Source organism: Lepidochelys kempii, chromosome 2 (assembly GCF_965140285.1).
Source record: "Lepidochelys kempii isolate rLepKem1 chromosome 2, rLepKem1.hap1, whole genome shotgun sequence".
NCBI classification, from domain to species: Eukaryota; Metazoa; Chordata; order Testudines; family Cheloniidae; genus Lepidochelys; species Lepidochelys kempii.
Window position 1 is genome coordinate 253,310,068 of NC_136381.1, and position 25,621 is coordinate 253,335,688.

A 25,621-nucleotide genomic window follows, 5' to 3' on the forward strand; every position below is an offset into this window, starting at 1 on the left:
CTTTGCTTAAAGCTGTATTGCAATCCTGCACTCTGCAGTGGGTTCCCAAATTGCCTCAGACTCTACCTACTTAGGGCATTTGTATCATGCTCATGATTGATTTCTGAAGATCTATGCACTGGCAAGCCTGGGGGAAGCACTGCAGAGTGGGCCATTGGAACAGTGGCTCAAAGCAATGAACTAAAGTGAGAGCTGGTTCCAGGTAAGTGATAGATCTATTAAAGGTAGGTATGAGGGAAGAGTAACTGGACAAAGAAAGGAAGAGGTTTTCAGCAGCAGGCCAACAGGAACAGGACTACTGGTATTATACGGGTGGCATTTGTAGGATTGAGTCCGGGACACTATTATTTATAGGAAAATTTCCCTACATTTTATTTACTCTGTGTGTTCTTATAGTTATATGATATATGTACATGCATATATGTACATCCCAAGAGAGAAAAGGTATATATGTGTGCACACATGTGCTTATACACACACACACAGACAGACACACACACACACTATTATGTACAAATAAGAGCTTACTCATTATATCTGTTCCCTGTATGTCTTTTGAGATTACACAGCAGATTACTTCAATGACAAGTTATTCACCAACTACTAACTCTGAAGATTCAGTGCAGGAAAATTTCTACCTACCTAGATGATGCAAGCCGAGTCAGCAGAAAGCCTGAAAAAGTAGCTCAATGTGCCCTGAACAGACAGATTCATCTCAATGGGGTGTTAACTTTGAAACCTAATGATGAAGTTTAAACAGTAACCTTAACTACTTTGCTGTGGATCATTTTAGCACAAACATCCAGCTAATGTGCTTATCTCACAATACTAAACTGACAGCTACACCTTTTCAGGTGTCAAAAGCTGCAACTGCCCCCTACCCCAGCTAGCCAAACCTCCAGCTTCCGTCTCATAAATCCTACAATGCAGTGGTGTGTTTTCAATACTAGGACCCAGATCGTCAGTCCACTGATCTTGGCATAGCTATACTTAAGTCAATAGTGCCATGTTCATTTACACCAGCTGAAGACCAAGTTCAAAATTCTGTAGCACACTTAAAATTTAGATGTCCAAATCAAATAAACTGAATATGGTATCAAGTTAAATAGCAGAAGGGATAATGTAGTGGTTGTCTAATTCATTTTCATATTTAGTGTAATAGAAACCTGCATTTCTTGGTTTATCTGAGGCTGACACAGAATCTCTGGGATTATAGACTCCAGACACAGAAGGTAGGTCAAATTTACTAAGGAATACATGGAGCACTGGTACCCACACAAACTTTGGTGCAATCTTGCTCCCAGAGCTTGCATTTGCATGCCCTATGTTCTTCTCATTCCTGTTGCTTCCCTTTGTCTCCTTTCCCCATTTTGGCTCTGGGCTTCTTATCATCTTGCTCCCTAGGCCTGCAACCACCCATCTGTTCTTGTCTATGGAGAATCCTCTCTTTTCCTCCATCAAACCCATCTCTTCAGGGAAACCTTCCACCCTCCATCTTTAGCAACCACTAAACCTTCCTGTTACTGAATTGTTGTGCTATGTCTTGTCTTACATTTGTTTCTCTTGTCTTGTTTGGATTGCCAGCACTTCAGGGCAGGGAAAGCATCTTACCTCTAAACTGTAAATACCCATGGAAATTTACGAGCCATAGAAATATGTAATAATCAATAAATATAATGATGTCACATTAAAATTCATGCCTATGGCCTCTGCCTGGTACTTGGCAGTTATCGTAAGAGAAGTAATTTACAAAGGTTAGGCATACAGAATACAGCTGAAAGATGAAGTTTAAAGATCACCCATTGGGAAGTATAAATTATTTACTCCACTACAAAACAGTGTAGTGCACTGTTGTGTTTTACATTCTTAGAAAAATAAAGAGCTGGGGTCTGATCCAAACCCCACTGAAGTCAAATGGATCCTGCCATCAACTGAAAAGAGCTTTGGATCAGAACTCTAGAGAGTCCTGATATAAAACAATGTTCTGGACAGTGTTCTGCACCCAATGTTAAAGGACGCTAAAGAATAGGAAACTATTTGATCTCTACTTTGCATTCACTTTATCATGTCTCTGCCCTTGGAGGTGCAAAATTAGAAAAGAAAAACAGAAAGCAAGCGAGTTAAAGATTATAAATACCTGGTGTCAGGAGTATAACAGAGGTGACAATCAGGGAGCAGATAACCAGAATAACAAGTAAAGCAATTGCAATTCCTTTCCAGTTTCTTTGTGGAGGATTACTCCCCACCAGCTCCTAGAAATAACAAAAGGACAGGGAATATTAAGTAAAGGCACCAGAACAAGGCAATAAACAACAAAATCCAAACAGCAGTGCACTTTTCCCAGTATATTCACCGTGTCCCATATATCGCTGTGAACATGGTAGCACAAACAGCCACTCAGGCTACAGTTTATTTCATAGTACTATGTTCTGGTGTTTATTTGATTCACTCTTGATCAAAGTATAGAACCAATAAATATGATGGGCCAAATCCATATTTGAGATAATTCCTCTTGGGTAACTCTCTGAAACCACTCTGAAACCTTGGGTAACTGTGTGTATCTAAAGGAGGAGCAGCCACAATGCTTCAAGGGGAGAGTGGAAAGGGTATCCCCTGGACAGTCACCCTTGTTACACTTGTGGAAAAGGGGGTAGCACACTCCCTCCTCCTCACCCTGCCTTACCAGCACAGCTCTTCAGCCTCTGTCTGCTGTGACAGCAGTGCCCAGGCATACCTCCTTGGGGCTAATGAGTGCTCACAGCTATGCAAGGGTCCTCTCCCCAATCCCCTGCGCTTGCAGAGTGAGGGAGGTCATATCATTGCTTCTTCCTTTGTGGGAGTATTTGGTGTGGGCGCCCCTACCCCCAGGGCACAGGTTTTGGAGCAGCCATCATCTGGCACTCACTTTATAGGACTTCATAAATATCTGCAGTCATCATATCTAAAATGGTAAAAAGTTAGATCAAAAGGGCTGTGTGATGCACATTCATTTAACAGGTAGGTGTGAATGAGTCCGGGAAGTCTAGAGGGAGCTACAGTCATGTAAACAGCACCTTCTTACAACGCCCCAACATGCATATTTTACCAGCTTAGCTTCATGTAGACCAAGACTCGCTTAGACTCACGCCCACTTACCACCATGTAACAACTCAGTACTCTCCCCTCACTGAGTCTGCGTGTAAGGAGTTTTAATGTAACTCTCAGGAAGTCTCGTACAAAGACACCATAGAGAGGAGTCCAGAAAGTAAAGCAATATACAGGAGGGTGCAAATAGATATAAGATAAACTAGGCCACCCCCTTCCTTGACTTACACCTTTTTCTCGCTCCTCAAAACATACTGCATCAACGTAGACCTCCTTCTGTTCACTGACACATCAGAAGCAAGTCTTACACATCAGCCCTGAGCCTGACCCGAAACATTCAGAAAGCCACACTGCTATTTACCGATAAGCCTGACATTATTGAGGTTTTACCATATAGTTCTGTTTCCGATCTCTCTGGCATTTCTCACTGAGGGTTTTATGAAGTACTGCATACATATTCATCATCATCATCACTCCCATAACCGCATTGGTCATTGGCGCACCATCACTGATGAGCAATCAATCGTCTCCACCCCTGATGATTGTGTGACAGTGCTTGAGTCTCCGCGAATCCATTCCTGTCCACTCTTATGTTGTCAATCCATCTCTTCTTCTGTCTACCTCTTCTTCTATTCCCCTGTACTATCCCTTGGAGGATGATCTTGGATAGGCCAGATGGTCTTGTTACATGGCTGTACCACTTCAGCTTGCACTTTTTCATGGTCATCAGGAGGTCTTCATATGACCCAGCGCATTGGGTGATGATGTTGCTGACCACTTCATTAGTGACGTGGTCAAAGTAGGAGATGCCCAGGATTTTATGGAAGCATCTCATCTCTACTACCTGTATTTTCCATTTAAGTTCTGCCATAAGAGTCCATGTCTCGCATGCATACAGAAAAATGGAGATGACCATTGCGTGGGGCAGTTTCAGTTTGGATTCCACGGAGATGTTCTTATTCCTCCAGATTGGCTTTAGCTTTGCCACTGGTGCTGTTGTTTGTGCAGTTCTTGCCTGAATTTCTGCCTTGGATCCTTCATCAGTGACGATTGCCCCCAGATACTTGAACTGTTTCACTGTCTCCAGCTCTTGTCCACTGACAGTGATATGTGAGCTGATCCCATCGTGTTTCATCAGCTTGGTTTTCTCTGCACTGATTTCCATGCCATATTTTGCGGAGGTTTCATCCAATCATTTCACAAGGTTGGCAAGTTCATCTTCGCTGCCTGCCAGGCCATCAATGTCATCAGCGAACCAAAGATTTGAGATTGTTCGCTCCCCAATGCTGACTATGCATATGTGATCTTCTAGGGCATCAGTCATTATGCGCTCCAAGTAGATGTTGAACAGTGTGGGCAAAAGAAGGCAGCCTTGCCGGACTCCAACAGTGGTGCAAAACCACTCTCCTATTGTGCCATTGATGAGAACTGAACTGCTGGCCTTGGCATATAGTTGTTTCATGGTAAGAATAAGCTTACGACCAACATTGTACTTCTTTATGGTTGCCCAGAGAGCTTCGTGCCATAGTCTGTCAAATGCCTTCTTGAAGTCAACAAAGACTTGGTAGATGTCCTGCTGGTGTTGTAAGTACTTCTCACATAGAACACAAAGGTTGAAAATCTGTTCTGTGGTACCTCTTCCAGCACAAAAGCCAGCCTGTTCTTCAGTGATGATATTCTCTGCTTGTGGCTTCAACCTGTTCAATATCAACATCATTTTGCTGGGATGGCTAATTAAGATTATGGTCCGGTAATTTTGACACAGTTACAGATTGCCTTTCTTTGGCAGAGTGATAATTAGTGACTGTGTCCACGTGGAGGGCCACTCACCGGTCTGCCAGATCTTGTTGCAGATCTTGGTGAGTACATCTATTACTATTTCTCCTCCGAATTTCATCAGTTTGGCTGGGATGTTGTCAATACCTGTAGCCTTTCCATTCGTGAGTGATTTCACAGCTGTGTCCACTTCTTCATGCAGTATTGGAAAGTCATCCTCCTCTGTTGAATGTGGGCTGTCTAAGACACTAGGATCTCCATTTGTCTGGTGGTTGTATAGATCAGAGCAGTAGTTTGTCCACCTATTGATCAAGTCCCTTTCTTCTGTAAGACTGTTCCCTTCTTTGTCTTGAATTGCATTAGCTTTGGTCCATCTTTCCTTCATCAGATCTTTTACAACCTGGAAGGCTTGTTTGCTATTTTTATTATTGATACACTCTGCAATTTTAGACCATTGTTTTTCAATCCATATCTCCTAGGCCACCTTCATTCCTTTATTGATCTTTCTGCCAATCGCTCTGTATTTATCAGCTTCCTCAGTGCTCTCTGAAGTGTCTCTCTTAAGTTTTCTTCTTATGTCACACATATATAGTATTTTGTTTGTGACCCATGGTTTTGTTTTCTTATGATGTTTCCCAAGGATGTCCATTGCTGTCTCATTCATTACAGAGTGGAAATTGTTCGTCATTGTTTCTACGAGCAAACAGCGGGACAAATTTTCCGCCGATCATTGCTTTAACCATTTAATATCACAGTGGTACAAGTCTACGCCCCTACAACAGACTATGACGATGAGCAAATCGAAGATTTTTACAATGAGCTCCAAGACATCATCAATAAGGTACACAAGAAAGATATCCTGATTGTACAAGGAGATTGGAATGCTAAAGTGGGTACTGACGCACAGGCAGATTGGTGAGATTATTGTGGCCCTTTCAGTAATGCGGTAACCAATGAGAGAGGATTGAGACTTTTGGAGTTTGCCAGCTATAACAAACTGGTTCTCGCAAACACATTAGGAGCACGTAAAGCATCCAGACAATGAACATGGCACACACCTAATGGTCTACATCATAGTCAGATCGACTACATCATGGCACAAAACCGCTTTTGTTCTGGTGCTGATATTGGAAGTGATCATGCCCTTGTGATGCTAAATTTTTGGCTGCAGCTAAGGAAAATCGTCAGGCCAAAGTTCACCAGAAACAAGTTTGACTTAAAAGACTCAGAGACTGAAACATACACATTCACAGGATCTTAAATATTTATTGCACCTTCTCCCCGCCTTAGTTTCCTAGCTTCCACTGGATTTCCCTTAGCACTGAAACATCCAATGGACTCTGCTTTCTGACTAGGTTGAATAATCACTCAGCAAATCTGGGCTTATAGCTAGAGCACTAAAACCTTCATATCTAGACACTCTACTAATTTGGGATTTAGCCTAGTTTGAAGAATTATGGGTGATGGTTTTTTTTTTTTTTGCTAGCAAAACTGTTTTGTCCAAATTAAGTGCTTGTGGAGTTCAAAAGATTAATTTTATTTGCTGTGATGTAGAGTTTTTTTGTACAAAGAATGTCATCCCAATGGTACATAAAGTGGGACATTTATGGAAATGTCTCTCCCTTTGATCTTGGAGAAATGATGGGGATAATGCTACATGTCAGTGGCTCTCAACTTTTTCCACATCGTGACCCCCATGTCACAACAAAATAAAATTTTGGAACCCTTCTTTAATGTGGTTTGGGATCAAGGCATACAAAAGGTCTTGAACTCAGGCTGAGAACCCATGCCAGTAAGCATCTGAAAGTGACATCTGTATTTCAGCTGTTTATTCTGTTTCTTGGCTTTGTACTTGAAAGAAAAATATAATTAGAAGGAGCAAATAATTTCTGTTTTATCATTTATATTAGAAGAAGAATCTGAAAAGTAGGTCAGGAACTTTGAGAAATGCAAGACTGACAGCAACTAAATAGAGAAGATAGAAATGCCCTGACATTTTCCAGTGCCTTCCATTTGAGCATCTTCACAAACATTAATTAATTTAGCCTCCAACACCCTTGTGAGTCAGGGTTGCATTGCGATCCCCATATTTCAGGTGATGAACCTAAGACCCGGAGAGATTTTGTGATTTTCCCCAAGGAATTCAGAGGAAGAGCCAGGAAAAGAATCTAGGACATGCCACCTACCCATAGGACCACTTGTCCTTCCCTGTAAAAGGGCCCAGCAAGAGCAGAAGGAACAGAGGGACATATGAAAAGAAAGCATCCAAATTGCACAGTGCTTCTACTGAGTGCAGCCAAAGCCTAACCAAATGGTTCTTACACTTCAATAGGCAAAGGTGGAAGAAGGATGGCACAAGGGCTTGATCTACTCCCCACTTCCTCCCTTGCAAAGCACTGCTACAAACATGGCAAAAGCACTAACAAGAGACAGCCAGGGCTAGCAATAGCAGTAAGTGTCAAAGATATTTTTACGTGCAGTATCTTCTACTTCTCCCACTAACCAGACAAAGGCAATGTCTAATCCTTGCGACTTCAGAGCAGAATTTTATAGTTTCATTCCATCAAGCATACCACGTTCTCTAGTAACAGTCTGTGCATTACACAAAGTAAACTAATCAATCATTCAGTCAACGACATTGGTAGCTTCTGCTCACTGGAGCTGGGAGTGGGAATGGGCAATGAAATATTAAAAGATGAGTTTCAAAAAAAGTCTGACTTGGTCTTAGCTCCTGTGTCACAGCTGGGCTTTCAAAACTAGTTTAAAGTCCCTCCCTGGTCCCCCTTGCTCTGAGGAAATTACTCAACCCCATGTTCTCACACAGCTTCTCTGGCTGTGGTGCGGAGTGGAAGGTGGGAGAGGCGCAGGGCAGAGCCAAGTCTCCATCTACTCACCCTTCATCCCCTTCCCTGCCCACTCACTTTCGGGGGGAGTAGTATTAAGCAAGATGTCCCTGCTCTTCTCACCAAGTCAGTAGTTCCTTCCCCACTCTGAACTCTAGGGTACAGATGTGGGGACCTGCATGAAAACCTCCAAAGCTTACTTTTACCAGCTTAGGTTAAAACTTCCCCAAGGTATAAATTATTTTACCTTTTGCCCTTGGACTTCCACTGCCACCACCAAATGTTTATCTGGGTTTATTTTTATTAGGAAAGCGTTGTTTGGAAATGTCTTTCCCCCCAAAATCCTCCCAACCCTTGCACCCCACTTCCTGGGGAAGGGTTGGTAAAAATCCTCACCAATTTGCATAGGTGACCACAGACCCAAACCCTTGGATCTTAAGAACAATGAAAAAGCATTCCGTTTCTGAAAAGAAGGATTTTAATAGAAGAAGTAAAAAGTAAAAAAGAATCACTTCTGTAAAATCAGGATGGTAAATACCTTACAGGGTAATTAGATTCAAAACATAGAGAATCCCTCTAGGCAAAACCTTAAGTTACAAAAAGACACACAGACAGGAATATTCATTCTATTCAGCACAACTTAATTTCTCAGCCATTTAAAGAAATCATAATCTAACGCATATCTAGCTAGATTACTTACTAAATTCTAAGACTCCATTCCTGTTCTGTCCCCGGCAAAAGCATAACACAGACAGACCCTTTGTTTTTCCCTCCCCGCAGCTTTTGAAAGTATCTTGTCTCCTCACTGGTCATTTTGGTCAGGTGCCAGCGAGGTTATCCTAGCTTCTTAACCCTTTACAGGTGAGAGGATTTTTCCTCTGGCCAGGAGGGATTTTAAAGGGGTTTACCCTTCCCTTTATATTTATGACACGCCCCGCAAATCACAGGCAGGGTGAAACATTGGCTAGGATTTCTTCCTGGAGCTCTAGAAAAAAACAGAGTTGCATCCGATGAAGTGAGCTGTAGCTCACGAAAGCTTATGCTCAAATAAATTGGTTAGTCTCTAAGGTGCCACTAGTACTCCTTTTCTTTTTGCGAATACAGACTAACATGGCTGCTACTCTGTAATCTCAGTAGGAGAGCCAGGAGGCAGAGCTGGATTACCCAACAGGCAGACTAAGCACATGCTTAGGGCACCAGCAAAGCAGGGGGCACAAAAAAAAATAAGATTTTTTTTTTAAATTTGATATTTGATATTTCAAAAAAAGCACTGAAGTAGTCATCATGGGAAAAATCAGAACTTTGTTAGACTTCCTTACACTCTACTACACACTCTTCCCCCATTTTTCTGTTCTCTTTTACCACACAAGTCAAGCTCTCCAAAAAAAAGAACTGGATTTGAAAAAATGTACAGACCTCTGTCAAGCATTAGCAGACCACTTACACACTTTGAGGAGTGATTTCGTAAGATTTGAAGACATATCAAAAGATATTTTGCCTGATACTAACTACAAAGAAGCCCAGTCCCGCAAGCGAATCAGGAAAAAATAAGCAAATGATAGCAGTGCAACAGAAACAGCATTGAATCCTAGAGACAAATTTTGCGTATCTACTTACTACACTATAATTGATACAACTGAAACTCATATGAAGAGGAGAGGTGAAGTGTACAAAGAAGTATCAAGTAGATTTTATTTTCTAAACAATATGGACTTATCTGACAAACAATACTGGCAAGGTTCCCAAAAGCTAGTTGACTCATACCCTGTTGACTGGAACATGAATCTCTGTGGAACAGTACAGCAGTTCCATTGTTATATGCATGCAAAGTTTAATGAAACAGGAAAAATGAAATTCAGTCAAATTGATCTTCATGACACAACATTGAAAGATGGAATACAATGTATTTCCAAATGTAGAGATCGCACTACGTATTTTTCTAACATTGATGATTACTAACTGCTCCACAGAACGCTCTATTTCTCAGCTAAAAAAAATAAAAAACCCTCAGAGAACAACAATGTGTCAGGACAGACTTGATTCACTTTCCCTATTGTGTATGGAAGCGGACATGCTTCGTCGAGTCAGCTTCAATGAATTTATCCAGAATTTTGCAATCAGAAAATCTAGAAAGAAGCTATTTTAATTTCAGCATACATGTAAGTTTTGTGTCATTTCGAAAAATAAAATATTATTTTATGGTATAGTATTGTTTTTATTTTGAATTACATATGGGAGGGGCACCATAATCTTTTCAGTGCTTAGGGCCTCTAAAGGTCTTAATCGGCCCCTGCCAGGAGAGGTTATTCCTTTTTATTCCCCTACATGGCCAAGTAAGGGCTGTGGCCAGCAAGGCCTTTGTGATGATGTTCATGATACCCACACTGTATGATGGGCTACCTCTGATACCTCAACGTTCTGTAACCCAAACTGCAGTTTAGCTTACAGAACACGACTTTGCTTCATGAAAACTGGGGCTATCCTACAGAGGAGGGTTCACTGGTAAAGAACTTTAGCATGCTAGAAAGTGGGGCTCCTTATTTCTGAAACGCTGGTTTCTTTTAGTTTTAAAAAATATACCACAAGGAACACACACCAAGTCACTCTCTTGGCAATCTAGAATAAGGCCTCTGGTACCCACACAGACCATAATACTAAATTCGCTCCCAGGAAAAAGGAAGCACGTGGTAGTGACTGTGGCCTTCATTCCCATGGAAATATGTGGTCCATATTTGTGGTACCAGGAGTTAGAGCTCCTGGTATAATTATAAAAGGTAGCTGTAGAATTTTGTTTGCCAGAGTTACCTGAGAAAACATTTCCGCAAACAAGCAAGCTATACTGCACTGTGTTATCCTAATTCAAAGCATAGTTATGGGTTAGAGGTAGAAACCTTTTGAAGGAAATGTTTGAATTTTATATACCTTAGAGCCTGACCCAACTCCCATTGAAATCACTGGAAAATCTTCAATGACAGTTGGATTAGGTTCTTGGATAAACTGTAAATAAAAGGGAGTGTTAATGTATCAGCACTTATTCTTCTAGGGCTTAGGTTTGCCCACAAAACCCAACCTTTCTGCATTCTCAGGGGGATTTTCTTGCACAGATTAAGGGCTTTTCTATGCGGTGAGTTATTGTGCAGCAAGCTGGTATGCTGTACGATTCACATCCCGGCTTGCATGAGAAGTTACTCACTGTATAGACAAGCTCTAAATAGCTGCTAATCTAATGCTCCATTTGAACAAGTCAATGTGGTGGACTATTGGGATGCAACAAATCCATACATATTTTTGCATGATCCTATATTGGAAAGCTTGATCTCTGAAGTGTTGGTTCCAGCTGCAAAATCTAAATGTAGCTCAAAGAGTGTCTTTTCTGCCTTCCTAAATATTAAAAATTCATATTGGATGCAGCACATGGAATACATTAGATGATGATTCCAGCAGTGTGTCGGTCTTGATGCTGCTACACAGACCAATATAACTTTTCAAAGATTTATTTTATCCTACACTTATTGAATTTTATTTGAGATCTTACACTTTGTGGAAGCATTTGGCTAGAATGTTGTAATCCTATCAACATACTAATGCAGTCATAATCAATTGTTACTGTCTTACAGCCCTCAGCATGACAGAAGGAACTGAAGCAAGGAAAACCTATGTGCCAAGAAAAACATTATAGACAATAGTTACAGACAATAGACAAAAGGTCATTTCAGAGAATATGCAGTCCTGAGGTTTCAAATATCTTAGCTCTTACAGTGTTGTAAGAACAAACTGGCACGTAGTGTTAATAGAGAAAAGGGGAAGTCAAAGCAGCTGGTTTCTCCTAGGGAAGGCAGAATTCACTTTGCCTAAAGTTGAATCTACTTGAATATTATGACTTGAAAGTCTGATGTAAATTCCAGCTTTCCTGGGTTTGCCCTCCACCTAGGGCAGGATGACAGCAGGAGGAGAGAGGAGAAAGAAAACATAAGGGAGAATGGTGAATTACAGAGGAGAAAACCATCGGAGTGAAAAACAAATAGAGACTGAAAAGGTTGAGCAGAGAAGGGGAAAGAAAAAAACCTGATAAAAACAGATACAGAACTGTGTACAGAACAGCATACAGAACAGCTAAGTCATTGGGAACTGTGCCCTATACAGAAGAGGCTTCCCTTTAGCCAGAAAAATGTTGTCACTTTTTAATAAAGCCATTAATTCCTGAAAACAAACTAACCCCCCACCACCCAAAGGATTTAAAATTACAGGAAGAAAACGAAAGATTCACAAACTCAAATTAGTTTTAAAAACTCTGATATAGTTCCACAGATTAATAAAACTTTGAATTAAGTGAGGTCTGCCCATCCTTAGATCCGAATGTAGCAGAGGTTTATGGACATCCTTAACTCTATGTACTTGTGCATTCCCATTGAACACATAATAGTATCATAATCCCACTAAATCCCTAGTCATCCATAAAGTCCTCCAGCAACACTACAGTAGACAAGACCTGATACTTCTACCATCAAAAAAAGGGGAAAATATTGGTAAAGCCTCAGGCTTTTATATATTACAGAAGAGCAAAAAAGGAAACTTTTTTTTTAATTTGCAAGTGACCTTTAAGGTCTTTTAGACAGCAGTTCCTGAAACAAAAAGAGGAGTATAAACAATAGACAAAACAAAAATAGGTAAATGGCTTTATTCAACAAAGTTTGGGTTACTTCTGTTCTTGTCCTCATCCTGCAGCTTAATTCTCAGTGTCTCTCACAATGAACATGCTGTAATGGGGAAGGAACTAGATTAGGACCATAAGGACTGTGGCCATGTGCTTTTTCTATCTGTGTTTTCTAATACTTTTGTCTCTTTCAAAGAAGCAATATTGGGTCACTACAACACGCTGTTACTTCCCAGTGACTTGCCATTTCGTACTGCAGTGGAGGCTCTTCTTTCTGGAAAGTTGTCCCCAACTCCCACCCCTTGTGTTGGGGTGAAGAATCCTCCCATACAGTTTTTAGGAAGACAGGAATTTACCCAGGAATCACTCCAAGGTACAGCTCTAATTCCAACACCTTTATCGCAGAATCACAACATCACTGAAAAGGACAGTTCATGTTAATAAATTCAAGGCTTCACAAAAGAACTCAAACTCTGCAGCACAAACTCTCCTCCAATCCTGCAGTCTCTGATGGAATGGCTTATTGGTTTTCAATGGGAGGAAAACTAGCAGTAGGAAGGGATTTCCTGCCAGGGCTCTAGCCAACCAGGGCTCGGGGAGAGGCCAGCTCCTACTTTCTCCCCATTCCTTAACCAATCGGGGCTCTGGGGGCAGAGACAGTCTGCACAGCACTGCTGCTGTGGTGGGAGCTCCATCCCTATAGAAAGCCTCTTCCATCATGTCAGAATCTCCAGTGCTGTCAGCTCACAGAGATGACCATGACACAGACTGACAGAAGTTGGGGTAGGACCCTACAAAGTGTTAAAGTAGTTCTAGAGAAATGTTAGCAACTAATCCTACAGATGGGATCCTATGTGGCATTAAGGGACTATGAAGTCCAACCACACTTACTTTTTTATTACCCCAGTATTTAATCTTTTGTTGCTAATTGTTTGCATTATGGTAGTGACTGGAGGCCCCAACCAAGATCAGGACCCCAGGGTGCTAGGCGCTGTGCAAACATGTAATAAGAGACTATCCCTGGACCAAAGAGTTTACCATTTAAATACATGAGCCAGACAAAGGAAGTTCTTTTACCCTCATTTTATAGATGGGGAGAGAGACAGAGAGAGACTAAGCAACATGCTCAGGGTCCTTTAGGAAGTTTGCAATAGAGGCAGAAATTACCCTGTTTTCTGAAGGCTCAGTCCAGTGCCCTGTCCATAGGGCCATCCTTCCTATCCCAAGCAGCCTATTTCTAGGAAGTCTTTCTCTGCTACCTTTAGCTTAATTTCAAGTTGTTACAAAAAAAGATGATTTTTTAAGTATACAAATTCCCCCCCCCCACTTTTGAAATGCAAATTGCGCCGGTTTGTTGCCTTAACCATTGATTTTCCCCTCGAAAATTCAGGGAAACTCAAACAAACTATTGTGTTATTCATATGACAAACAGTGAATTCAGACAGCCAATCAACTGAAATTCAACACAGTAACTACATAAAGTCCTGGAGACAGGTAGGGACAGAGGAACCTGAGCTAAGAAATATTTCACAGAGTTATTTCATTGTATAGTTCAAATAGACTTTCCTCCTAATATTTGTTGATGCTGAAAAGATATGCTCTATAAATTTATTTTATGTTTCATGGGCCATTTACCACGGGTAGAGAGGGTAAGAACAAATTACAAAACCAATGATGCATACATCTCAGGCGCATGAAACAGGTTTCTAATCATTTCTGTTTCTTGTAGGATGATATTAGAAGAGGGAAAATCTTGAGATGTTAACATACCTACATAGCATACAGAATTCAGAACCTGATCTATGCTGCCAATTTTATTATTACCCCTGATTAATTTATTACTTCTTGGCCCAACGGTATTAATATGTATTGCATTCAAAGTACTGAATTTATAGTTAACTTTGGATTTCATTCTAATTGTGTGTAACAGTGAAACCACAAGAAAAGTGTATGTTAAGGCCCCCTGTGGAACTGATTTAATCTGAAGATAAAGTGATGTAATGGAGTACATTAAAAAATGAAAGCTAGAAACTAACCAATTCTTACAGACACCAAACCTGTGGCCTAAACCCTGCAGCATTTACAGAAAACCTGATCTAAATCCCACTGAAGTCAGTGCAGAGGCTTCAACATAATTCAGTGGACTTTGGATGACACCCATATAGTCCTTACCGAGATGAACTAATTAGCTCGAAATCCTGACTCCACTGAAGTAAATGGCAAAAATTCCGATTGACTTTAATAGGTCATGATTTCAAGAGATGAAATTCCTCATTGACTAAGTGAGATTTTTGGGCTATCTGAATTTCACCTGGGGCCGAATCTACCCCTTACACATGGGCCACTTCTGCAGCATGTAGATGGAAAGAATCCTTCCCGCAAAGCTATGGAGCCACACTATGTCTCCACTGGGAATGGGGAGATTGACTGGTGACTTCACAAAGTCATTTTCACTGGCAGGCGCCCTGCCCAGTACTGCTTCCCCTCCTTCCTCAGTAAAGATGCATGCACCCCCTGCACTTCCTCCCTTCTTCCTTCCCCCTGACACCCTGCACAGAGGAACAGCACCAGTTCCGCTCCACTGCAGCCCTAAGTCAGGAAAGCATCTCCATTAAGATAGCACCTAAGCACATATCTAATTCATGTCCTGGGAAGGGATGGAGTGAAGCAGGTGCTTAAGTGCTTTTCAGATTTGGGGCCTCAGAGACATTTGATTCCACCATGAGGAGGAGAAGCCTAATCTGCCCTGTACTGAAAGATACCAGCATGAAGATAAAACAATAAACCAACCAGACACCACTCATAAATCATCTTGGGCCGTTAATCCTAAAGATGCTGCTTTGTTTTGAATAGTGATGTCATTTGAGTCTGAGTGGTTATTACTCAAGTGAAAACAAACCAAGTGCATAAAATTTCCGCTCTAACAGAGCACCAATAATACCAACATCAGCTCAAAGGAAACATTAAAACAATGTCAATCATTTGAAGGACTCACTTGCTTAATGCTACTAATGGTGAAGAATTAACACAAACCTCAAACGACCTCTGCAAACAAATTAAACTCCTTAAACTCATTTTTCCCCTCTCATTTTCTTTGCTGTTCATTCCCCCTGCCCTGGCCGCTTACATAAAAGCGTAATTGTTTCTGGATTAGAAAAGTAAAACAGATGTTACTGTAGGTTTTAAAATAAGAACACTTCACTCAAACTGCGTATTAAACCCTATAAATGTTACCGCTTTCCTCTCGCTTTATGATTGCACCATAATGTTGCCCACCTGCTAGGATGACTTCGAAGTCATAAATCCCTCACACCTACAGTACTTTAAGACTCTAGAATATGGATCTGTGATGGGCTATTCTCATGAATGTAAAAGAATCACTGCACTGGCATGCACTGGATGAATGCTGGAAATGCTCCAATATGGGAGGCTGTCAGCAAAATAATTTCTGGCATGTTTATTTCAAACCTGCCAAAAATCTGCCAGCTAGGTGGCCATATTAGAATAATAATATACAGACCTAACCCTCTGAAAACAAAAGCTCATCAAGTACAGCTTCTGTTGCCCTTTCATTTAGCAATATTTATATGGCTACTTAAACAGATGACAGTATTGATGTTACCTGCCAGTACTACTTATGCCCATGTATATTAATATGACTTATTAATACTATGCATAGCAAGCTAGATCCTCAGTCCCAACTTAGTAGTTAGTTTGTAACTACTCAAGCTAGGCTAGTCATGTGGGGTCTTTTAGACATTCTGTCTGAGAAGGAGTTACCATTTTTTCAGGACCCACAAAAAAATCTAACAATGTTGTGTACTCCCTCTCCAGCCACAGTGTGAGCTCCCCCGGCTGGCTGTGCAATGACACTAGCACATAGTGTGTGACGCTCCCTGGTGGAGAGTGGCTCGCACTGGCACAGCTTGGCTGATGGTGTGAGGACTTCAAAACCTATATGCACTCACAACACCCCTGTGACGTCAGGCAGTGCTGTTATCCCTATTGCACAGATGGGGAGATGAGGCACAGGGCGTCGGCAACCCAAACAGACATACCTGAACTAGCTTTAATCTCACTAGCTCAGGTACCAGAACAGTAAAGACACAGCAGCACGGACCAGGCTCTTGAGTAATTACCTAGGGTGTACAGCCCACCCTGCCACACCCTCACTTCTCCAGGACCCAAGCCAGCTCTGGTATGTCAGCCTGAGCGGCAGCTACACCCAGCAACTGCAGTCCAGACATACCCTGCAGTCTAGACTTGTCCACAGTCACACAGGGAGTCCGTAGCAGAGCAGGGACTTACTTATAGCCTAACCATCAGGCCATCCTTGCTCTCTGTGGCCCATTGGTGTGAGGCCTTCAGCTTCCCAGCTTGTTGACCCAGCCAGTCCCTTCTGCCAGCCCTAATGTCATTCTGTATCTCCCAAAAGGGAATGGTTTTATAGCAATGTCCCCTCCACAGACAGGGGAGATTTCAGTGGACGGGGTGGTGCCCTGGACCAGCACAAGATGTGTTTTAACTGGGGTAGCTCCATTGAAGTTAGTGGGTGATGCTGTACATGTATAAACATGTTCAAGGCCTGGCTCTTCTCTGAGTTACATCTGTTTACTTCAGAAGTAACTCTACTGAAATGAAATTACATATATGGTATACAACCAGTGATATGCATGATCAGATTCAGGCCCTTTTATTGGGCCAGATTCTCAACTGGTGTACATTGGTACAGCTCCACTGACTTCACAATGCAGCTCTGTCTATTTACAGCAGGTGAGGATGTGGCTCATAGTATTTGAATTCGTATATATAAAAAACAACAACCCCCAAAGAAGCAGAATAATGGTTTAGGATGGTCCCGGAGTTTATAACTTGGAATAACAGGATAACAGTAAGCACGGGGTAAATTTAGGCTGAGTTTTTGGTTTTATTAAATTCCTTATACTGGGTTTCATTTGACTGTGGAATACCCTGCCAAAGAAGCCAGAGAAAGCCCCTTTGCTTAAGTTATTTAAGACTGGATTGCACAAAGCAATCAAGAATAAAGTTAAGGGAATATTGTGTATTAGTAGGATGATGGAAAAGATGATCTACTGTAATAGATCTAGTCTCTTTCCAATTTGTATGATTCCAAGATTAAGAAAATGTTTAGCACTGCAGTATGTGCTTTAACAAGCGTATAAAGTCATGGGGTGAAATCCTGAACTCACTGAAGTCAATGGCAAAATTCCCATTGGCTTCCATGGGGCCAGGAGTTCACCCACAGTGTTCGCAACTACTGGCAGCTGTTATTCAAAATGTAGGCATAACAAGCCCCATGAAAAGTTGATGTAAATCTGTCATATACCGTTCCCTAGGAAAAGCAGTGTCATTCAGACGAGTGAGAATTACATAGCACAAACAGCCTTATTTTCTTTATTCCTTTCCATCAGTGTTGGAAGTTTATTATTATACATTATTTGTAAGTTAGCACCCACAACCCCAATCAAGATCATGCTGAGTGCTGTACAAGCACCGCAAAAGACGGTCTCCATCTTGAAGAGTCTGTAAAAGCAGCAGTTTTCATTTTTTAATGGGAAATTGCCCTTCCTAATAATGCAAAGGGTGGGAAAATACATACAGTACCTATATCGCTCCTCACTCCAACCTTCTTATTGTTTGTGAATCTCACTGTGACGTTGCCTAATTAAAATATAACCATGCAAATCATTACTGCGACCACTGTTATTTAATTGCAATGAATCTTTACAAAATATAACTCATGGCCAGAAAGGGTTAAACAGCTTGCCAGGCTAACTAACCCAAAGCCAACCTTTAAAGACATGTTAGAAATGTTAATTAGGGCCCTTGCATGCTAAATAGGCTAGAACTTTGAAATGCAAACCTATGTTGTTAGAAGTTAGAGGTAATAGGACATCTACATCGAACACATCACCGGCCACCGACAGTACCAGGAGGTGTGAGCCAGTATGACATTGTGCATCAACTATGGGACAGGGACTGAGAGACTTTTTCCATTGGACCATATGAACTGGAACCATAAACTCACAGAACATTAAATCCCACCAAATAGGGTAAATCCATCCTCATCATCGTATCCACTCATTATACTCCACACCTGAACATAGCCATTATATGAACAACATACCCCCATATCTCAATGTCTGTACTTTGACCCGTTAAACTTTTACCCCCAGTCGGGGAGATTGCAGATTATGTATTCCTTATGCCACCTGTTCCTAAACCGAATTTCGCACCCATTGATAATCTGTACCTTATTCCCTGATAACCAGAAACTTCTATGCTTAAACTCTGTACCGTTTTCTTTTTACTTCAACATCATCTTAATAAAATTATTAATTGTGTGTATCTTAGATGCTACCCATGTAAACAGACAGTTCCTGTCTGTTACTGTAGCTACTAATTCAGAGATCAAAAGGGAATATTAACATTTAGATGAATCTTAGGTGAAGTAATGTCATTGTCCATATGACTCTTTGAAGTTTGTGATAGCCTGCCTAATAAATAAATTGCCCTATGTTAATTTGTGTAACAATTACTGGTAGTGTTTAGAAAACAGAAGATTACATCAAAAGCCTATTGTTTACCCTGGACTGTGTGGTCAAGTGGATGCTAGAACATTGTATAAAAAGACCCTTGGTCCTGATCCTGTTCATCTCAGATTTGCTTGATACTTCAATGCAGGGGAAGCTTAAGCCACAAGATTGGGATCCCCATGCTGACTGGTCCACCCTGAATAGGATATTGGACATTGGACTATAACCTATTAACTAAATTCTAAAAGAACTCTTTGCAACTACAAAGCTCACCATCTCGGCTATGTCTGTATGTATATTGATCTTTTAATCATACTCTCTCTCTCTCTCGTTTTTTAATACATTTTAATTTATTTAATAAAAATTGGCTGTATGTGTGTATTTGGGTAAGATCTGTAATATTCAATAACCTGAGAGGTAATGTGTCTGATCCTTTGGGATTAGTAGAACCTTTTTGTTATATGATGAAATAAGATTTTCAGAAGTCTTCATCATATTTGAGTCGGGTACCTGGATGGAGGACTGAGGCTGGGTTACTTTAAGGGATCTGTGTTGTTGGTTTTGGGGCAACCAGTGAAGTAATAAAGAAGCTGTTTTATGCTGGCTTGGTAAATCTAAGTATTGAATTATCCACCAGTTTTGGGGTTTGTCTGCCCCATTCTTTGCAGTTCACCCTAATTGAGTGACCTCAGATGGCCCCCACTGAAACCCCAGTCTCACATGCTCACTGAGTCACATCTAAAATTGGGGATGGATCCTGCAAATGTCACTTGAATAGTGCCACCGAAATCTCTCGGACCACTGGGCTGAGTAATGTGCCTCATGTGTTTGCAGAATTGGGGCCTCAGGTTGAGAAATTTTGGGGGTAGGGTCCACATATTTGCTTTTATTAATTGAATAATAATTCTTAATCTATCTCACTTTTAGGCACCCTCTAAGTAATAACAGTGGGGTAGGATGTATTCATTATAGAGCCCACCTGCCACAGATCACAGTGAAAGGCTACAATGTTTTACAACTGAAAGAAAACAAACCCATCCTAAATTTAAGTATATATAACCAGAAACAACAAAACTTGCTTCACGCCTATAATTAAAAATAATTAAACTGCTGGTGGAGAAGAAAACAGTAAAAAAATGACATGATTTTTTCAATTTAAGGTGTATACTATGTACTTATGGTATTCAGAATAATGTACACTACAAGGTTTGGAAGAGTCTTAATAACATTTTAGAGGGAAACACACGTGCACTCCAAGTAATTACGGGCATAAAATTAAATGCCTGTTATTTACATCTGTTTACTAAGTAGTATATCAAATTATGAATACTCAATGCAAGAGTGACAGCCACAGGCCTTGCTCTCAGGTGTGCATGTAAATAGGACAAGGAGATATGATGTAGGCAGAGAGGAGGTGTAGCCATTTGTAAAACACCTTATTCCAATCCAGGAGAAAAAGTTCTGCCAGGCAGTGCCTGTTTTGTTGAAAAATACCACTCCTGCAGGCATGTGGGAGCACTGGAGATACACACCTGGGGCTGTGAAAAGGGAGAAGGATGAGGATTAGGGCTTCCACTTCCTCAGGTGGGCATCTTTTCTAGGCCTGTGAAGGATCTGCTCACAAATGTTAATTAACTGAAGTATGATAATAAAGAGCACAGTCATAAATACAACAAATAAAGGGCTATTCATGGAACTCTGACTTGTGCTGAGCAGCATCTTACTTCGTAAGTCATCTCATAGATTGATTTTACAATCAGGCCCACAGTAAATGTATTCCTCAGGAACTAGGGTCTACTCCGATGAACACCGAAGCTCCCGGCAAAACTCCAGTGGAGTTCAGTGGGAATCCATCCATGAATTAGTACTTTATCACGAAAAATTGTTGTAGGTTACTATCAGCCACTAAGCATTATGTGACAGGGTCAGGCCACATGACTACAGGAGAGTGATAGAAGGCAGATATATTATCCCCAGGTTAAGTAGGTCCCTTTTCCCTGGGTAAAGTAGCGGGGAAGGTTCCAGAACAATCAGGAACTTTCTGGAAACAAGGCAGACAGGCTGATTAGAACACCTGCAGCCAATCAAGAAGCTGCCAGAATCAATTAAGACAGGCAGGCTAATCAGGGCACCTGGGTTTAAAAAGGAGCTCACTTCAGTTTGTGGTGTGTGTGTGAGGAGCTGAGAGCAAAAGGCACAAGAAGCTGAGAGTGAGAAGGCGTACTACTAGAAAACTCAGAAGTAAAAGCATTATCAGACATCAGGAGGAAGGTCCTGTGGTGAGAATAAAGAAGGCGTTAGGAGGAGGCCATGGGGAAGTAGCCCAGGGAGTTGTAGGTGTCACACAGCTGTTACAGGAGCCACTGTAGACAGCTGCATTCCACAGGGCCCTGGGCTGGAACCCAGAGTAGAGGGCGGGCCTGCGTTTCCCCCATCCCCCCAACTCCCTACTTGATACCGGAGGAGTTGACCTGGACTGTGGGTTCCACCAGAGGGGAAGGTCTCTGGCCTGTTCCCCTATCCACTAGGTGGATCAGCAGAGACTGCAGGGATTGTTCTTCTTCCTTTTCCCCATGCTGGCTAGTGATGAGGCTAACTGAGTCAACGGCAGATTTGAGCCACAACAGTGGCCAAACTGAGGGCTGCCGTGAACCTCTGAGGCGAGCAAATCAGCCAATAAGCGCAGGACCCACCAAGGCAGAGGAGGAACTTTTTCACAACTACTACAATGAGCTACAGCATGGGCACCTCTTACTGATACAGTACTAACTGTAGTAGCAATAAGAAAATGTTTGTTATGGGGATAATGGCAGTACACTTAAAACCTGAACCCAGACTGCTGGGGTGCTGAGACCGCTGCCTATCCCGCAGACCATTATCACCTCATTGTTTTCTTGTGCTCTCCTGTCTGTCTGTACCCACCTTTAGTTTCTTGCCTTATACTGTGATCAGAAGCTCTTTGGGGCTGGGGCTACCTTTTATTTTGTGTCTGTACAGCACCTAGAGCAATGGGTTCCTGGTGCATGATGGGGGCTCCTTGGCACTACCGTAATACAAATAAATAATAACACTATCTATAACAATAACGTATCAATACATCTCTTCTCTGGTTTCAGGAGGGAGGTTTGGGGTGGGGGTTTTTTAATTAAGGGAGTGACTTTTTCCATCTCTTCCCCATTCCCTTTCTAATAGCCTGCCTTCTGCAGATTCCCTGTGCATTTCTAGTTTTTTGTATTCCAGCTAAAGAGTGATGCTAAAGAACAAGCCTCTTCTGTGGGGAAAGGTTTTTTCAACCCTTGTGCTTCAGACGCTAGAGGTGACAGTGCAAACAGTCACCTCACTTTCTGGTGCTGGAGAATCTAAAAAGCTTGGACCTACTTTTAGAGGTAGGATGGATAATACACCAGCCTCATTACAAGTGTCCTCTGGCAAGATTCAGAGGATTACAGAATGGAAAACTTTACAACAGGCCATGACTTCCTGCTAGCTGCAATGATAAAAGGCAACCAGGTTATGCTTATCTTCCGCTGACTGGCTAAAAGATGTATTTCCTAGCAAGAAGCAATGGGTTAGTTTTATACTTAACGTCACAGTTGCCCAGTGTGTGAAACTGTAGGATAGAATCTTGTGCCCTGCTTAACTGTAACACACTATCTTAGCCTCAGAGCTCATCTTACGAACCCCTTTGTTCATATCAGTAAACCATTTTTTTTGTCTCTGCGGGTATGTCTCTTGTCATCATTTAAAATAAAGTATACATTAAAATGCTTTGTGCTCTGGTGTTAAGGGAATATATGAGAATGATAGAGGAAAAGCCTATATCTGTCATTTTCAGCCTTTAATAAGAATAATCCTTGCATATTTTATGTCTTGAGATCAAGCCTCCAATCTTTCAAGTTATTACAGAGCCAAAAGTAGAAACCAAACACCATCTGCCGCTAATACATACAGGCTAACAGTTAGTTTTAACATATGACAATTCTTCTGAAGATTTTAGAGCAAAATGGAGCAACGCCAACTTATACCAACTGAGGATCAGGCCCAATGTTACCATTAAGTAGAAATGCTTCTAAAAACCCTATTTGGATACAGCATTAACTGAAAGCTCTGACAGCATATGAAGCAAGCAAAGGGGTAATAGAAGAATGCATACTTACGAAATTTACATAATCATACGGCTTAAGGAGCATTATAATGAGAACGATTGTGGAACCTTCTCCAGGTCAGCTAACAATAAAAGACTTTCAGCAAATGCTGTTAATAAACATGGGAAAATGGTGAGTCTCTCATTATTGTTTGTTTCAATACAGTGGTGGCACTTACCACTTAAAAATGTACCCATTACCTTACATGTTGATAAATAACGGTATCTGCAGCAATCCCCAGATATTCCCAGCACTTCAGGCCATTTCAAATGCATCTAGGTGCCTAAAGATGCAAATAGGCAGCTAGTGGGATTTTCAAAAGCACCTCAATGCCTAATTCCCATAGGACCCATGAGGCACCTATCTTCATATTTAGGGGCTTAAATACCTTTAAAGGTGCTGGGAATAACCAGGGAATTAATGCCATGGGAGTAAGCCATCTGGGGACTTTTGAAAATTCCACACAGAGCCCATGTACATCTTTAGGTGCCTAGCTAGCTTTAAAAATCTGGTCCTTAGTGGATAGAGAGAGGCACAGGGAATGCCAGAAATACTGAGTCAAAGCAATCTAGTTGTTTAACTCTATGGTGAAGAATTGTAAGCAAATTCAATTGAGAAGTCATAGAGGTTAAGGCCAGAAGGGATCTAATTTGACCTCCCAGGCCACTAACCACCACCCAGCCACTTCCCCTGCAACCCCAAAAGTCTCTGAGAGAATGAATACAGCACACCGTGAAGGCATTTTTAAGCACTGTTTTCTGACTGCAGTCATACTTTAATACTAGTTCATAAGGAACATAGGGCCAGAACCTTAACTGTTGCAAACTGGCATAGCTCCATTGAAGTCAAAGTAGCTGGGCTGATTTACACTAGCTGAGAATTGAGCCCTTGGATCTTGAGCTGTTACCCTATATGTTTAGACTATTTCACTGACTCTTCACTCTAGCTAACTCTGAAGAGGTATCTCCTTAAAACTCCCGTCTGTCATAATGCCTACAAGACTTTGACCACTGACAATGACAAGGCATGACTAATGCTCATTGTGCTAGACAGGCTTTGTGGCAGACATAGAGCTGTTATGTAATAATATATGAACATCATTATGTAATAATGTTGTGGGTATGGTATGTCAGTGGTTTTCAATCTTTCCAGACTACTGTACCCCTTTCAGGAGTTTGATTTCTCTTGCATACCCCAAGTTTCACCTCACTTAAAAACCACTTGCTTACAAAATCAGACATAAAACACAAAAGTGTCACAGCACACTACTAATGAAAAATTCCTTACTTTCTCATTTTTACCATGTAATTATAAAATAAATCAATTGGAATATAAATACTGTACTTACATTTCAGTGTATAGTATATACAGCAGTATAAACAAGTCATTCTGTATAAAATTTTAGTTTGTACTGACTTCACTAGTGCTTTTTATGTAGCCTGTTGTAAAACTAGGCAAATATCTAGATGAGTTGATGTACCCACTGGAAGACCTCTGAGTACCCCCAGGGATACATGTACCCCTGGTTGAGAATCACTGCGGTATGTGACCTGGTCAATGAGATAAAGTTCCTGTATGAATGTACTGGCCTAGCATAACCAGGAGTCTGTTGGAAAAATGTGCAGGAAAGCAACCCAATGGATCTAGCTACGCAATCATCCAACAAACCCTTCAGGGGCAATTATAGGACAATGGCCTACTTCCAGGCTCCAACCTGAAGTTACATAGCTGTTTTGCCAAGACTGGGAACTAACAGATCAAAGGGCTATAATCAGTTATAAAATGATGTGTTCCCTGAGGTGTGAGGTGATCAAAAAGACTCAGCACCTTCTAAAGCAGCCACCCCTCAAAGCAGAGAAAGGAGAAATGATTTGTGAGTTCAAGGAAGAAACAGTCACCTAGACCCTAGAGATCTTGAGATGCCTGTGGGAAGCTTAGGTCTATTAGGATGTCCAGGTGGAAGAAGGACAGACAGATGGTAAGACAGACACAAGCATAATCTATTTTATCGTTTTAAGATCTTTTTCTCTGCAATGCTTGTTCTAAATAAATAATATGTTGCTTTAAGGCTGTGTGGTCACTGTATTAATCACTGGTCATTGCTGCCAGAGGCAACAGAACTGCAGCTACTAAACATAAGTCAGGCCTGTTGAGGACATCATGATTTGCACCTGGGGACGGCAGCCTGGTCCAGGGGTGGGAGAATCACATGATGCCACCGTGAGAGAGAGGCAACAGTCCAAGGACTGAGAGGAAGTGCATTTTTAAGAGACCAGGAGAGCTTAGAGGCGCAGTTAGCCACATACCTGTGGCAGGCTTGATTATTTCTACATCATCATCCCCCGCCTCCAGTTTTTTTCATTCAACTCTTGGATTGTGTTGTAACCTAGATATTTTACAGCATCTGGCACAGTGGGATCCTGATTCCTCATTGGAGCCCTTAGCTGTTACCAGAATATAAACAACTAAAGCTCAATTCCTGGAAGTGATAGGGCTTATGAAATGAACAGTGTTTCTTTGTTCTTATTTCAGTAGTTGATATGAGCTAACATGCTATCTGCA

General features: G+C 41.4%; 1 protein-coding gene across 7 annotated transcripts in view; it reads right to left on the minus strand.

Moving 5' to 3' along the window:
• DPP6 (dipeptidyl peptidase like 6) overlaps window positions 1-25,621 on the minus strand; it is an 807,813-nt gene that overhangs the window by 282,036 nt on the left and 500,156 nt on the right. For all 7 annotated transcript variants that reach the window (XM_073334581.2, XM_073334585.2, XM_073334583.2 and 4 more), the window contains one exon: window positions 2,138-2,252. In XM_073334581.2, coding sequence (XP_073190682.1) covers window positions 2,138-2,252 — 115 coding nt within the window. The remainder of the gene's footprint in view (window positions 1-2,137; window positions 2,253-25,621) is intronic.